Source organism: Mauremys reevesii, linkage group 5 (genome assembly GCF_016161935.1).
Source record: "Mauremys reevesii isolate NIE-2019 linkage group 5, ASM1616193v1, whole genome shotgun sequence".
Classification (NCBI taxonomy): domain Eukaryota; kingdom Metazoa; phylum Chordata; order Testudines; family Geoemydidae; genus Mauremys; species Mauremys reevesii.
In genome coordinates this window covers 72,730,074-72,742,181 of record NC_052627.1, presented here as the reverse complement: position 1 = coordinate 72,742,181, position 12,108 = coordinate 72,730,074, and the positions used below count along the sequence as shown (strand labels likewise).

The window sequence follows — 12,108 nt, the reverse complement described above, 5'->3', positions numbered from 1 at the left end:
AACAATGGCCAATCTCATCCTGTTTCCAACAGTGCTATCATCACTCAGCAACATCCCTGCTCACTGCCCTTTGGGTACACATGACACTGCTGCCAGTGATATCCAACGTTCCCATTCATTGCTCCACAAAACATACAATACCAACACAGGCATAATAACCAGAAAATGACTAGTTCAGTTCCCACCCACTTTTTGCAACCTACCGAGATGGTTTTGCCTTCCTCACATTACCTCATCAATATATACCACCTACAGCACATATGCCTCCTCGCTTCATGGTCACATAAAAACATGCAAACTTAATGCTGACCACAGACAACTATTGAAAAAAAATGAACAACGCACACCATACTTCCTTATTACACTACCCAAATAGCACTACTACATACTACAAACAAAAATGTCCCCAAATTGTAAACCTCGAGCCACTACAAACTGTTTCCACTTAAAACAATTCCTTCTATCCAATACAACTCTTAAACAACTTAAAATCTGCACTGCACATTCCAACCACCCATTTTAAGGCTATAACTGTTTATTATCTGAGCAATCAGAAAACATCAGGTTGCATGTTTTCCATGAAGGGAGACTGGCATGTGTTTTGTGAGTAGATGTGGGCAATGAAGTGTGATAAAGATGAAATCACGGTTGTAAATTGTAATGGGTAGGTGAAGACTTAGTTTCCAGGCTTTTTTGTGGTTGCATTGGTGGTTTATGTGTTTGAGTAACCTTAAATAATCCTTAATGAAGTTTTACAGAAGTTGTTTTGTTTTTCTTGTGAAATTTTCTGACAGGGGAGAAGGAGGAGGAGGAATGTTCTTATGCAGCATTTCAGAAAACGACAAGAACAGAATAACTCAAACAACCGCAGGTCATTCTGAGCAAAAATGTATTTTTACTGGCCACAGTAAACTCAGCTAACTCATTTGCCTAACAGTGACACTGATAATGGCTCAGTGAAGAAAGAAAGGAAGAGCAACTGATCTTCTTTTGACAAAGGAGGATTGATGCCAGTCACAACTATCTGTTCATGGACCTTGGCTCATTTTGCCCCTACTTCCAAAAAACACACACACACACACACACAACTGATTGCTGCTGGCTGGCTAGATAGTAGAAAGAGAAATCAAACACCTGTATGTCATTTGGACACAGCAGTACATGTACCACCATTGATCCAACAACCACATGCCTGTGTCTTTAACCAAGAAATCCTCAGTGAAGAAAAACTCCAGATTATAAATAGATTTTCAAAGGCACAAAGACCAGGTAGGAAGCCAACTGCCATTGATCTTTGTGCTTTTGAAAATCTCCCCCTCTAGAAACACATTTTTCCTCCATTCTCCCTTCTTTCATATCCTGTCTTTAAAGTGACTGGTTGCTTGTTATGTTGATGCTGAAGCTGATGAGACATTAATTAATACAAATGGCTGAACATTTTCTACTGAAAAAGTGTATTTTGATGAAATATTGGGTTTTCAGCTAAATAACATTTTCCATAAATAGTGTCTGCTTTGCATAGAAAATTTTCATTTTTGGATAAAAACAAACAGTCAAAACCAACATATTTTGATACTGGAATGTTGCTTCAGTGCCTCATGGGAGTCATAGTTTACGTACCTTATGCTTCCATTTTTCCTGCATGGACCAAGCTCCCCAGCTGGACTTCATCTCCCATGATGCATTGTGGCCATACAACTGTCACTTTCTCTCACCAAGTGGGAAGATCATCATGCAACAAGGAAGATGTAATCCAACCAGGGAGCCTTGCCCATATCAGAGAATGGGAGCATGAGGTACCTAAACTATTGTTTCCTGAGGCAGCAATTTAGGATTGAAACATTTTGGTTTTCAGTTGAAATATTTCAGCTTTTAGTCAAAAAATGGGTTTCCAATTTTGGCCAAAACCTCAACGTTTTCTTCAACAGGAAAAAAAAAGTATTTTCCAAACAACTCTAAAATCAGACAAATCTGAAATAGAACTCTTTTGATTAATACACCAATCCAGGTTCTCTGAAGGCATTTGGAGTCACTCGAGGCCCAGTTCTGGATTTAAGTTGTGCAATTTGGAAAGCCTTCTATTGACTTCAGTGGACTTTGTGAAAGCAGAGGAAAAATGATCTAATACATTTCAGCTGTGTACAATCATGGTATGGATGCCAGTATTAATCAAAGATTTGTTAGTACAAAGGTGAAGCTTTACACAGTTTCAGTCATTAGAAGTAATGGCTATGAGGGCAGAATTGGGCCCCTCAGAGTGTAAGCATAAAAAAACTACAAAAGCAGATTGGCACGTGTGTATCCTGTATCAGCTGAATACACTGATCCAATTAAAAAGTATTCAAAATGTGACCAATCATGTAACATTTTGAGAATTCCAATCTCATTTGCTTTGAGGTTCTGGTGTAAGCTAAATTGAGTGAGAAAAGAAGCATCCTCATTTGAGAGTTTTTCTCTAGGATGGTACTCCAGCCAAAGCTAAGTGTTGCAAAGCTGTAATTTTTGGATATTTCACATGTTGAAAAGTCAGGTACTCCATTGCTTATAAAACCACTCTCAAAACATCTAAAACAGCAAGTAATGGGTAAATGAGTATTCTAACAAACCCACACATTTACAGTCCAAAATGCTATAGAGCCATCAACCCTGCCTCTACTTCGTCAGTGATGCCAGCTTTGACTACCCGTTTGTCAAATTTTCTAACAAGCACCTCTGTGCTTCCTCCCATGCTTCTCTCATGCATGAGAGAAGCTCCCTGTAAAAGCCTTCAGAACCACTATATTAACCACTTTCAAGTCTCTTCTTAAACTCACTTATGCCACGATGCCTTCAAAACAACTGATTATATTTAGGGAGCTCGTGTCCTGTAGGCTTATTACATTAATCAGAATCATCTCACTGTTACCTGCGCTCCATCTGTCCACCTGCCATCTGTTTGTTGAATCCACCTGTTGTCTCTTGTCTTATATTTAGGTTATAAGCTCTTTGGAGTGGCAAGCATCTTTTCTGTGGAAATACCTATTTGTATAAATTCCCTTAGCAAACAGTTAACTCCTGACTCCAATATCAATAGCCAATAGCAGTATCTTCCTCCTAGTTCCATTCCACTCATTAGCATAATGAGTCACTTAGGCTCACTACCCTTGCTTTGCCAGCTGAGGTTTTTTGGTAGTGTTTTTTTGTTTGTTTTTGTTTTGATAAGTGCCTGCAATCGTGGTACTACCACAAGAGACTCTCATACTGCCATCACACTAACAGCCATTAGCATGTGTGAGTCATTACACTGACAGCATTCAGTAAACAAACAATACTAATATTAACATTCTGTGCTAGTTTCACAGTGGTTAGCCTGCATGGCCTCATTCTCTCAATATACACACATGCTCCCATCAGGGTATCCCAGCACTAATGCTGATAACAGTGAAGTCCTGCCTCTCCATTTTAGTACTAGTGCTGATATTACAATGGAAGTATGCCTACATCTGAGAACATGCAAAGCACCACTGTCTGCACACACACAGTATTCCATGATAGCAGAAGTTGCTGCCTTTACTGTGCTTGTAGATTCAGCCTTTTAACCTCCCTGTAAAAAAGTGTCTCTGTGGCACCACCCTACATGGGTTGGGGCCCCCTGCAACAATCACTTCATAGACTCATAACTTTCAGGTCAGAAGGGATCATCATAATCATCTCATTTGCCTGCCTGCACATTGCAGACCACAGAACCTCACCCACCCATTACTGTAATAGACCCCTCACCTCTGCCTGAGGCGCTGAAGTCCTAAAATCATGATTTAAAAAGACTTCAAGTTGCAGCGAATCCACCATTTATACTAGTTTAAACTTACAAGTGACCAGTCCCCCACGCTGTAGATGAAAAAGAACCTCCCCCGCCCCAGCACCAGGGTTTTTGTGTCACATTGCTGCTTAACTTAAATGACTCCTCTCCCTCCCTGGTATTTATCCCTCTGATGTATTTTCAAAAGAGCAATCTCCTCAGCCTTCTTTTGGTTAGGCTAAACAAGTCAAGCTCTTTGAGTCTCCTCTTATAATGTAGGTTTTCCATTCCACGGATCATCTTAGTAGCCCTTTGCTGCACCTCTTCCAGTTTGATTCATATTTCTTAAACATGGGAGACCTGAACTCCACACACTATTCTTACCAGTGCCTTGTATAATGGTAGTAACACTTTCCTGTCTCTATAGGAAATATCTCACCTGATGCATCCTAGGATTGCATTAGCCTTTTTCACAGCCGCACCACATTGGCAGCTCATAGTCATCCTATGATCATCCAGTATACCCAGGTCTTCCCCTCCTCCTGTCACTTCCAATTGATACATTCCCAGTTTATAGGAAGAAATTCTTGTTATTAGTCCCTAAATGCATGACCTTGCACTTTGCACTATTAAATTTCTATTACTCCAGTTTACAAGATCATCCAGATCTTCTTGTATGATATTCTAATCCTTCTCTGTATTGGCAACACCTCCCAACCTTCTGTCATCCACAATTTTTATTAGCACACTCCCACTTTTTGTGCCAAGGTCATTAATAAAAATGTTAAATAAAATTAGTTCCTCAGAGATAGGTTTTGGAACCACATTGGTAACCTCTTTCCAACCTGACAGTTAACCTGTCAGTATTACCCACTGTAGTCTCCCCTTTAACCAGTTCCTTAACCATCTTTCAATTCTCATATTAATCCCCATCTTCTCCAATTTAATGGATAGAGTTCCAAATGGGAAATTACCAAATGCCTGACTGAAATCCAGGTAGATTAGATCTACTGCATTTCCTTTGTCTAAAAAAATCAGTTATCTTCTCAAAGAAGGAGATCAGGTTGGTCTGGCATGATCTGTCTTTTGTAAAACCATGTTGTATTTTATCCCAATTACTGTTCACCTCTATGTCTTCAACTACTTTCTCTTTCAAAAATTGTCCAAAATCTTGAATACGACTGAGGTCAAACTAACACACCTGTCATTTCCCAGATCACTTCCCCCCCCACCTCTTAAAAATATGAATTATATTAGCAATTCTCCAGGCATGGGGTATGATCTCTGAGTTTACAGCTTCATTAAAAATCCTTGCTATTGGGCTTGCAATTTTGTGTGCAAATTCATTTAAGAATCTTGGATGGAGATTATCTGGGGCCCCCCGATTTAGTCCCATTAAATTGTTTGGAGTTTGATTTCCACCTCAGATGTGATAATTTCTACCTCCATATATCCTTGTTATCATTAGCCACTGTGCTACTATCCCTAAGCTCTTAAAAACTTAGGCAAAGTGTTTAGGTGTTGGGTCATACCTATATTTAGGGATTAACAACAAGAACTATTGTTATAAGCTGGGGAACCATCAGTTGGAAGTAACAGAGGAGGAGAAGGACCTCGGAGTATTGGTTGATCACAGGATGACTATGAGCTGCCAATGTGATATGGCTGTGAAAAAAGCTAATGTGGTCTTGGGATGCATCAGGCGAGGTATTTCCAGTAGAGATAAGGAGGTATTAGTACCATTATACAAGGCACTGGTGAGACCTCATCTGGAATACTGTATGCAGTTCTGGTCTCCCATGTTTAAGAAGGATGAATTCAAACTGGAACAGGTTCAGAGAAGGGCTACTAGGATGATCCGAGGAATGGAAAACCTGTCATATGAAAGGAGACTCAAAAAGCTTGGCTTGTTTAGCCTAACTGAAAGAAGGCTGAGAGGAGATATGATTCCTCTCTATACATATATCAGAGGAATAAATACCAGGAAGGGAGAGGAATTATTTAAACTCAGTACCAGTGTGGACACAAGAACAAATGGATATAAACTGGCTATCAGGAAGTTTAGACTTGAAATTAGATGAAGGTTTCTAACCATCAGAGGAGTGAAGTTCTGGAACAGCCTTCCAAGGGGAGTAGTGGGGGCAAAAGACATATCTGGCTTCAAGATTAAGCTTGATAGGTTTATGGAGGGAATGGTATAATCGGATAGCCTAATTTTGGCAATTAATTCATCTTTGACTACTAGTGGTAAATATGCCCAATGACTTGTGTTGGGATGTTAGATGGGGTGAGATCTGAGTTACTACAGAGAATTCTTTCCTGGGTGTCTGGCTGGTGAGTCTTGACCACATGCTCAGGGTTTAGCTGATCGCCATATATGGGGTTGGGAAGGAATTTTCCTGCAGGGCAGATTGGCAGAAGCCCTGGGAGGTTTTCACCTTTCTCTGCAGTGTGGGGCACAGGTCACTTGCTGGAAGATTCTCTGCACCTTGAAGTCTTTAAACCATGATTTGAGGACTTCAGTGGCTCAGACACGGGTTTGATACAGGAGTGGGTGGGTGAGATTCTGTGGCCTGCATTGTGCAGGAGATCAGACTAGATGATCATAATGGTCCTTCAGACCTTAAAGTCTATGAGACTCTATGGGATTATCTTTCATCTCCACCCCATCCTCAGTGCTTAGCAGTCCCACTTCTTCTTTCCTTGTTTCTTTCTTACTTATATGGCTATAGAACCGTTTCCTCTTGGTTTTAATTCCCTTTGCAAGGTCCAACTCTGCTTGGCTGATGGTAGTTCTCACTTTATCCCTGCACTTTCTGACCCACACAGGGTTAGCCAGGACCAGGCCCCAGCCCCTTTGTCCTTGTAATGAGCCCCATCCTTGCAGGTCTGCTTACTTTGTAACAGGTGGGGAAAAGCAAAAATGCAAACAAACAGAGATCAAGCTCTTCCTATTGTCAACAAAAAGGTCAGTGGCTCTGACCTTACTTCAGGGTGTCTGGGAAGCAACTTTACTGGAGTCCTTAACACCCAGGTATTCACACCAGTCTCTCCCTATTGGGCTTGGTCCTGGGATTCATTGGACTCCTCTGAGTTTTTGTGGGGAGTCTCTCTGGCATGGATGTTCCTCCTCTGGCTGGTGAAAGAATCGTTCCTTTCTCAGGGTTTCCCCCTTGCTGACTACAGCTTCCTCCTTACCATGCATGATTGGCAGGGCCAGAGAGGTGGGGCTATCTTAGCTCACAGAGCATCCCTAGCCCCTAATCCTCGGTGCAGGGTTTCATACACCCCTTTCCACCCCCCAATTTACATGCTTTCTCAGACACACATGTGCACAGCATTAGGTCTTCCTTGACTACTAATGTTATTTCCTGGTCAGTTACAGAATTTGTTTGGAAAGAGAATCCTTCTAGCAGCTGATTTTCTTTTCTTTTTTGGGGGGGCGGGAGGGGGAGCAGGATTCCATCATTTTTCCTTCCATTTTTCTTCCTTTATGTTCTTATTTAACATTGGCTGTAGGATTTTTTTTTTGCACTTAAACAAAGCCACTTCACACATCAGCAGTAATTGTCTGAAATGTCACCCAATGCCATGTCAATCTTAGCTTGATCATAACCCATCGCCATTTCTCCCTTTATTAGAATCTCTTCTATTTGCACCCTTCCTTTCACTCGTGGCTCTTTTGCTCATAAGAGGTTCTGTTCTCTAGCCCCCTAGCCCTCTCTCCTCAGTTCAGACAATATTGTCAAACCTGCAGTTGCAAGGAGCCACACCACACCAGGGCTATTGTGATATTTATTGCTTATGCTCCAATACCACATGTTCTGAGCTGTGTGGTGGTAATACTTTGAGCCCTCCTGGATAATTAGTGTGTCTCCCCCTTTGTCACACCTCTGTCTGGAGTATAATGCAGTGTCACCCTCCTCATGATTATGAGGAAAAATTTAATAAGTGATTGTCCCAAGCCCACAGACACATACATCAGTTATGGCGGCATTATCCATTCTACTGCTCTTTGCCCCTCCCATGCCCTTAGCTGCCAGCTAGAATGGAAAAGGAATGAGGGAAGTTGGAAGAGGATGCTAAATCTCACTCCCTACAGCCCAAGAACCCTATTTAAATGACTTTGCAGAAAGCCTAGATTTGCTTGAACTTTCACTTTCTTTTTATGACCCCCCCCCATGGCATATCAGACACTCTATACTACCCCTGACTGTGTTTACCACCACCTCTTGTTCAGACATCACTGAGCCTGAGGCCTGCTAAATCTGACTAGTCTACTGAGAAGTGCTGTCACTCACACACTATTCCACTAGTTGTAAGTATTACAAGGCACAGCCTTAATGGAGACATTTCTTTTTATGGGTCCTTAAGAAATTTTCAAGCATGTTTCATCCAGAATGCTGCCCTGTCCTCAGTAGCTGCTATCTAGACAGCACCATAGAAATGCAGGGCCCCTTACAGACAAGTATTAAGAAAGATCCCTGCCTCAAGGATCTAATTCAGATACAATATGCAAAAGGGATGACAATGAAAACAGAGCTGTGAGATATTGGGGAGACATGAGATACAATAATGTTATATACAAAACTTGTTACCATAAAGGTTGTGAGGGTTTTTTTGTTGTTGTTGTTCTGGTTTGTTTTAATAAGAAGTGAGATACCTAGGTCAAGATTCGAAAATGGAGGCAAAAGAAGGGAGTTGAGAGGAAAAAGGAAAACGAGGCTTTATGGCATACAAAATCTGGATGGCTTTTCTAGCCAAAGAGGACTGTTTGAGGAAAAAGAATGGGATTGCTGATTGGAGAAGGAGACCAGGGGACTGTTAAGGGGTATTGAGTTCTCAGAGCAAAGGTAACAAGCATAGTTGTGTAGAACCTTCAAGACAAGGATGCAAAAGTTTAGAGCCAGTGCAGACATTCAAGTAGGTGGATGGAAAAGGTGAAACTGCTAAGTGAGATGACTTTATCTGCAGCATTTTGAATAGACTGGACGGAGAGATGTGGGGTGAAATCTTGACCCCACTGAAGTCAATGGTAAGATTTCCATTTACTTCAGTAGGACAGGATTTCACCAGTGGAGCAGAGAGGCCAGAGAAGGGGAGGTTGAAAAAGTTGAAACAACGCAAGGCATGTGCCAGGGTTTTATGGTAGGATTGGGCTAGAGAAATCTGCACTACTAGAGAATTCTCTTTAGGAGTTACAGACAGAGATTATGAGTGAAGCGAGTGATTGAGCTGGTAGCTATAAAACTCCTTACAATTATTTTCTCTAGTTTTAAAATAGAATTTTTTCATTGAACAATTGAGTCCCATCACCATAGTCTTACTTAAATCTGGACACTTGTGTTACTTCACAGAAATAGGGATTACTCTCCATGAAATTTACTACAAAATCTACAGACAAGACTAATGGCTTTATAACAAAGCTACCTTAAGGAAAAATAAATGACACACTTTACCAGTCATTTAATTTGTCCAAAAGTGGAATATGTAAGACATTTTAACTCAGCTTCATCAATTGGAAATTGATTTCTATATGCTAGATAATGCTGTTTCAGTACAAAGATAATACAGGATGGTACATGAATGTGATAATACGCATGGGATTTTGTATAAACGTGTGGGTAAAAATGGGTCAGAAAAAATAATTGGTATAACTTATTGGAAATCACATCTTCTGGAATAACTGCACACCTTTTAAATATTAATATAAATGCATCCATCCAAAATCCAGAATGATTAAAATGCATTCATTCAAATAAGCACAGAGATCCATGGTGAAATATAATTTCTGCTGTCAATAAATATATCAATAATATTGCCTTCAAATGCTAATATTTAGTAGAAACAAAGGGAATTACAAAAGGAGACCACCACAAGGTCAGGAACAGTGACAAATTCTGGCATAGGAGCATTAATACTTTTTTGTTTTGTTTTGGTGGCAACAGTGATATTCTACTTCCACGGGTGAATACATTTCCTGCTCACTTTTAATCAAGTCAGTGGGTGCTCAGCACTTTGAAAAAAAACCAAAAACCATTTATTCAGGTTCCTAAAGTCCAAAAGTAACTTAATTAGAAGCCCAAAGTTTTGAAAACCTTGATAACTAGGTTTTTAAGTTAGAACATTTTGGAAGGGGGATGAGGCATACATAACGGGTCAGCAATTATTACCCTGAGGCCACCCTCGCCCCCCAGATTTCCCTTTTAGGTTATGTTTGAGAAATAAAATTAAACTTCAAACTGAGCCATGGGATTGCAAGTTTGATGGCACAGGAGAGCACAATGTCCTTCTGCAGATGGCAGTATCTCTAAATAGCAACTCAGATGGCAAAGGTTGGAAAATGACCTGTTGCTCATTATGACCATTATGTTTAGTGTGTTTCATTATGATAGTTACTTTCAAAATAAGCACAATTCTAGAGCAGCTTACTGAATTCTACAAGCAGAGAAAATTTTGGAAATTCAATTTCTCTCTCCAAACAGATGTTCCTATGGTGATGGGGAAATTTATGTACGCTGAAAGAGCAATCAAAACAGTTGTAACTCCACTAGAAGACAAGTCTAGTTGAACTGCTCATATAAATGTTTTATTTAGAGTGTGTGTTAGCAACGAAAATAGCTTTCCTATTTTCATGAAACTTTTTTTTTCTTTTGGGTTACAACTAGGAAAGTTTACATGCATTGAAGTCCGATTCCACCTTGAAAGGCAAATGGGTTATTATCTCATTCAAATGTACATACCGAGTCTCCTGATTGTCATTCTCTCCTGGGTGTCGTTTTGGATCAATATGGATGCAGCACCAGCCAGAGTGGCTTTAGGTATAACAACTGTACTGACCATGACAACACAAAGTTCAGGTTCACGAGCATCACTTCCAAAGGTAGGCAAAAAACTGCTTTGCTTGTACAATACCAGAATCATTGTGTTAGTACAAATGATGATTCTGTATGGCTGTCAGAGGCCTTCAATAACCTTTACAACATGTGCTCTTCTTATTAACAGATAAATTTGTTCATTAAGGATGAACAGAAGGGAGATAAACCACTTTGATTTGGGGTTTTTTTTAATTTTTCATTCAACAGAACACATTTTACTTCTGTACCAACTGATCTGTTGAGCCAAATTCTCAGCTGGCTTAACTCCAGTGACTTCAATGATACAGATTTTGAACCTTGAAGAAACAGTGTTCTTCACTGCTCCACTAGTGTTGCCCAGATTTTTATATGCTGGTCTGTGATGAGTTTGTCCCTTTCTCCATTGTGATACAACCAATGTATTTAGCAAATATTGAGAATATTGCAGCTTTCCAGTCTGCCGTGAGTAAAAGGGCAGCATGTAGCTGTACTCTCCCACAACGAGACAAATCAAAAACTATGACTTACAGAGTAACAATCTCTTTCCAGCTCCCCATGCTGGTTGTGGGGGCACAGCAAGTTATTTCTCTTTTCATTGAAGAGCTTACTATATGCATCTCGTCAGCTATTCTCATGGATCCAGGGCTCATCCTTAGAACACCCCTTCTCCATCCTCTTACAGTGAGGAGTATTGGACAAGTATCACCTCCACAGCCACACACTGAGTCAGAGTGACAGTCTAGCCCAAAGTGTTTTACAAAGGTGTCTGTCAGCAGCATGGGTGAAATCCCCAGAAAAATTTATGTTGTCCATTTTTAAATTGCCTAAGTGTCATTACTTAAATGTTTTCTTTTACAGGAAAGACTAATCACCCTGAACTCCCACTGAAATCAATGGGAATAATTTGATATGTTTGTTGTTACCTCTCTTGTTTTTGTATAAATATTTTCCTGGTTGTTGGAGCCAGACTTTTTGTCCTCTGATCAAAATAAATATGCCTTTGGTTGCAGAGAGAACTTAGTGTCCCACAGTGTAGGACCCTGCTGCATTAATTTTGATGGAATATATGGGCCCAAAGAGTCAAAAGTATGACCATGACCCTATACTGTCCAATACTGAACAGTTTTCACCAAAGGTTTTGGGTTTGGGTAATTAATCAGCCAGTTAATTACCATGGCAAACACTAATAAAAAGTTTTAAAGATTTTTAATAAAGATAAAAAAGAAAGAAAAACAGCAAAAGCATTTAAAATGTAAACTATATAAGGAATACTTGTTCCCTTTCACTGCATAGGATCTATAAACAGAAAATAAACCATGTCTGACAGTCTTTAGACTGTTTTAAGCTCAAAAGCTTGTCTCTTTCATCAACAGAAATTTATCCAACAAAAGATATTATTTCACCTGCCTTGTCTCTCTTATCTCCTGGGACCAGCATGACTACAACTAAACTGCAAACAGTCTTTTAGATGGT

The 12,108-nt window shown here is 40.1% G+C and overlaps 1 protein-coding gene across 1 annotated transcript in view; it reads left to right on the top strand.

The window, feature by feature from the left end:
- GLRA3 (glycine receptor alpha 3) overlaps nt 1–12,108 on the top strand; it is a 118,562-nt gene that overhangs the window by 85,915 nt on the left and 20,539 nt on the right. Inside the window, exon 7 of the mRNA XM_039542736.1 lies at nt 10,447–10,661. Coding sequence (XP_039398670.1) covers nt 10,447–10,661 — 215 coding nt within the window. The remainder of the gene's footprint in view (nt 1–10,446; nt 10,662–12,108) is intronic.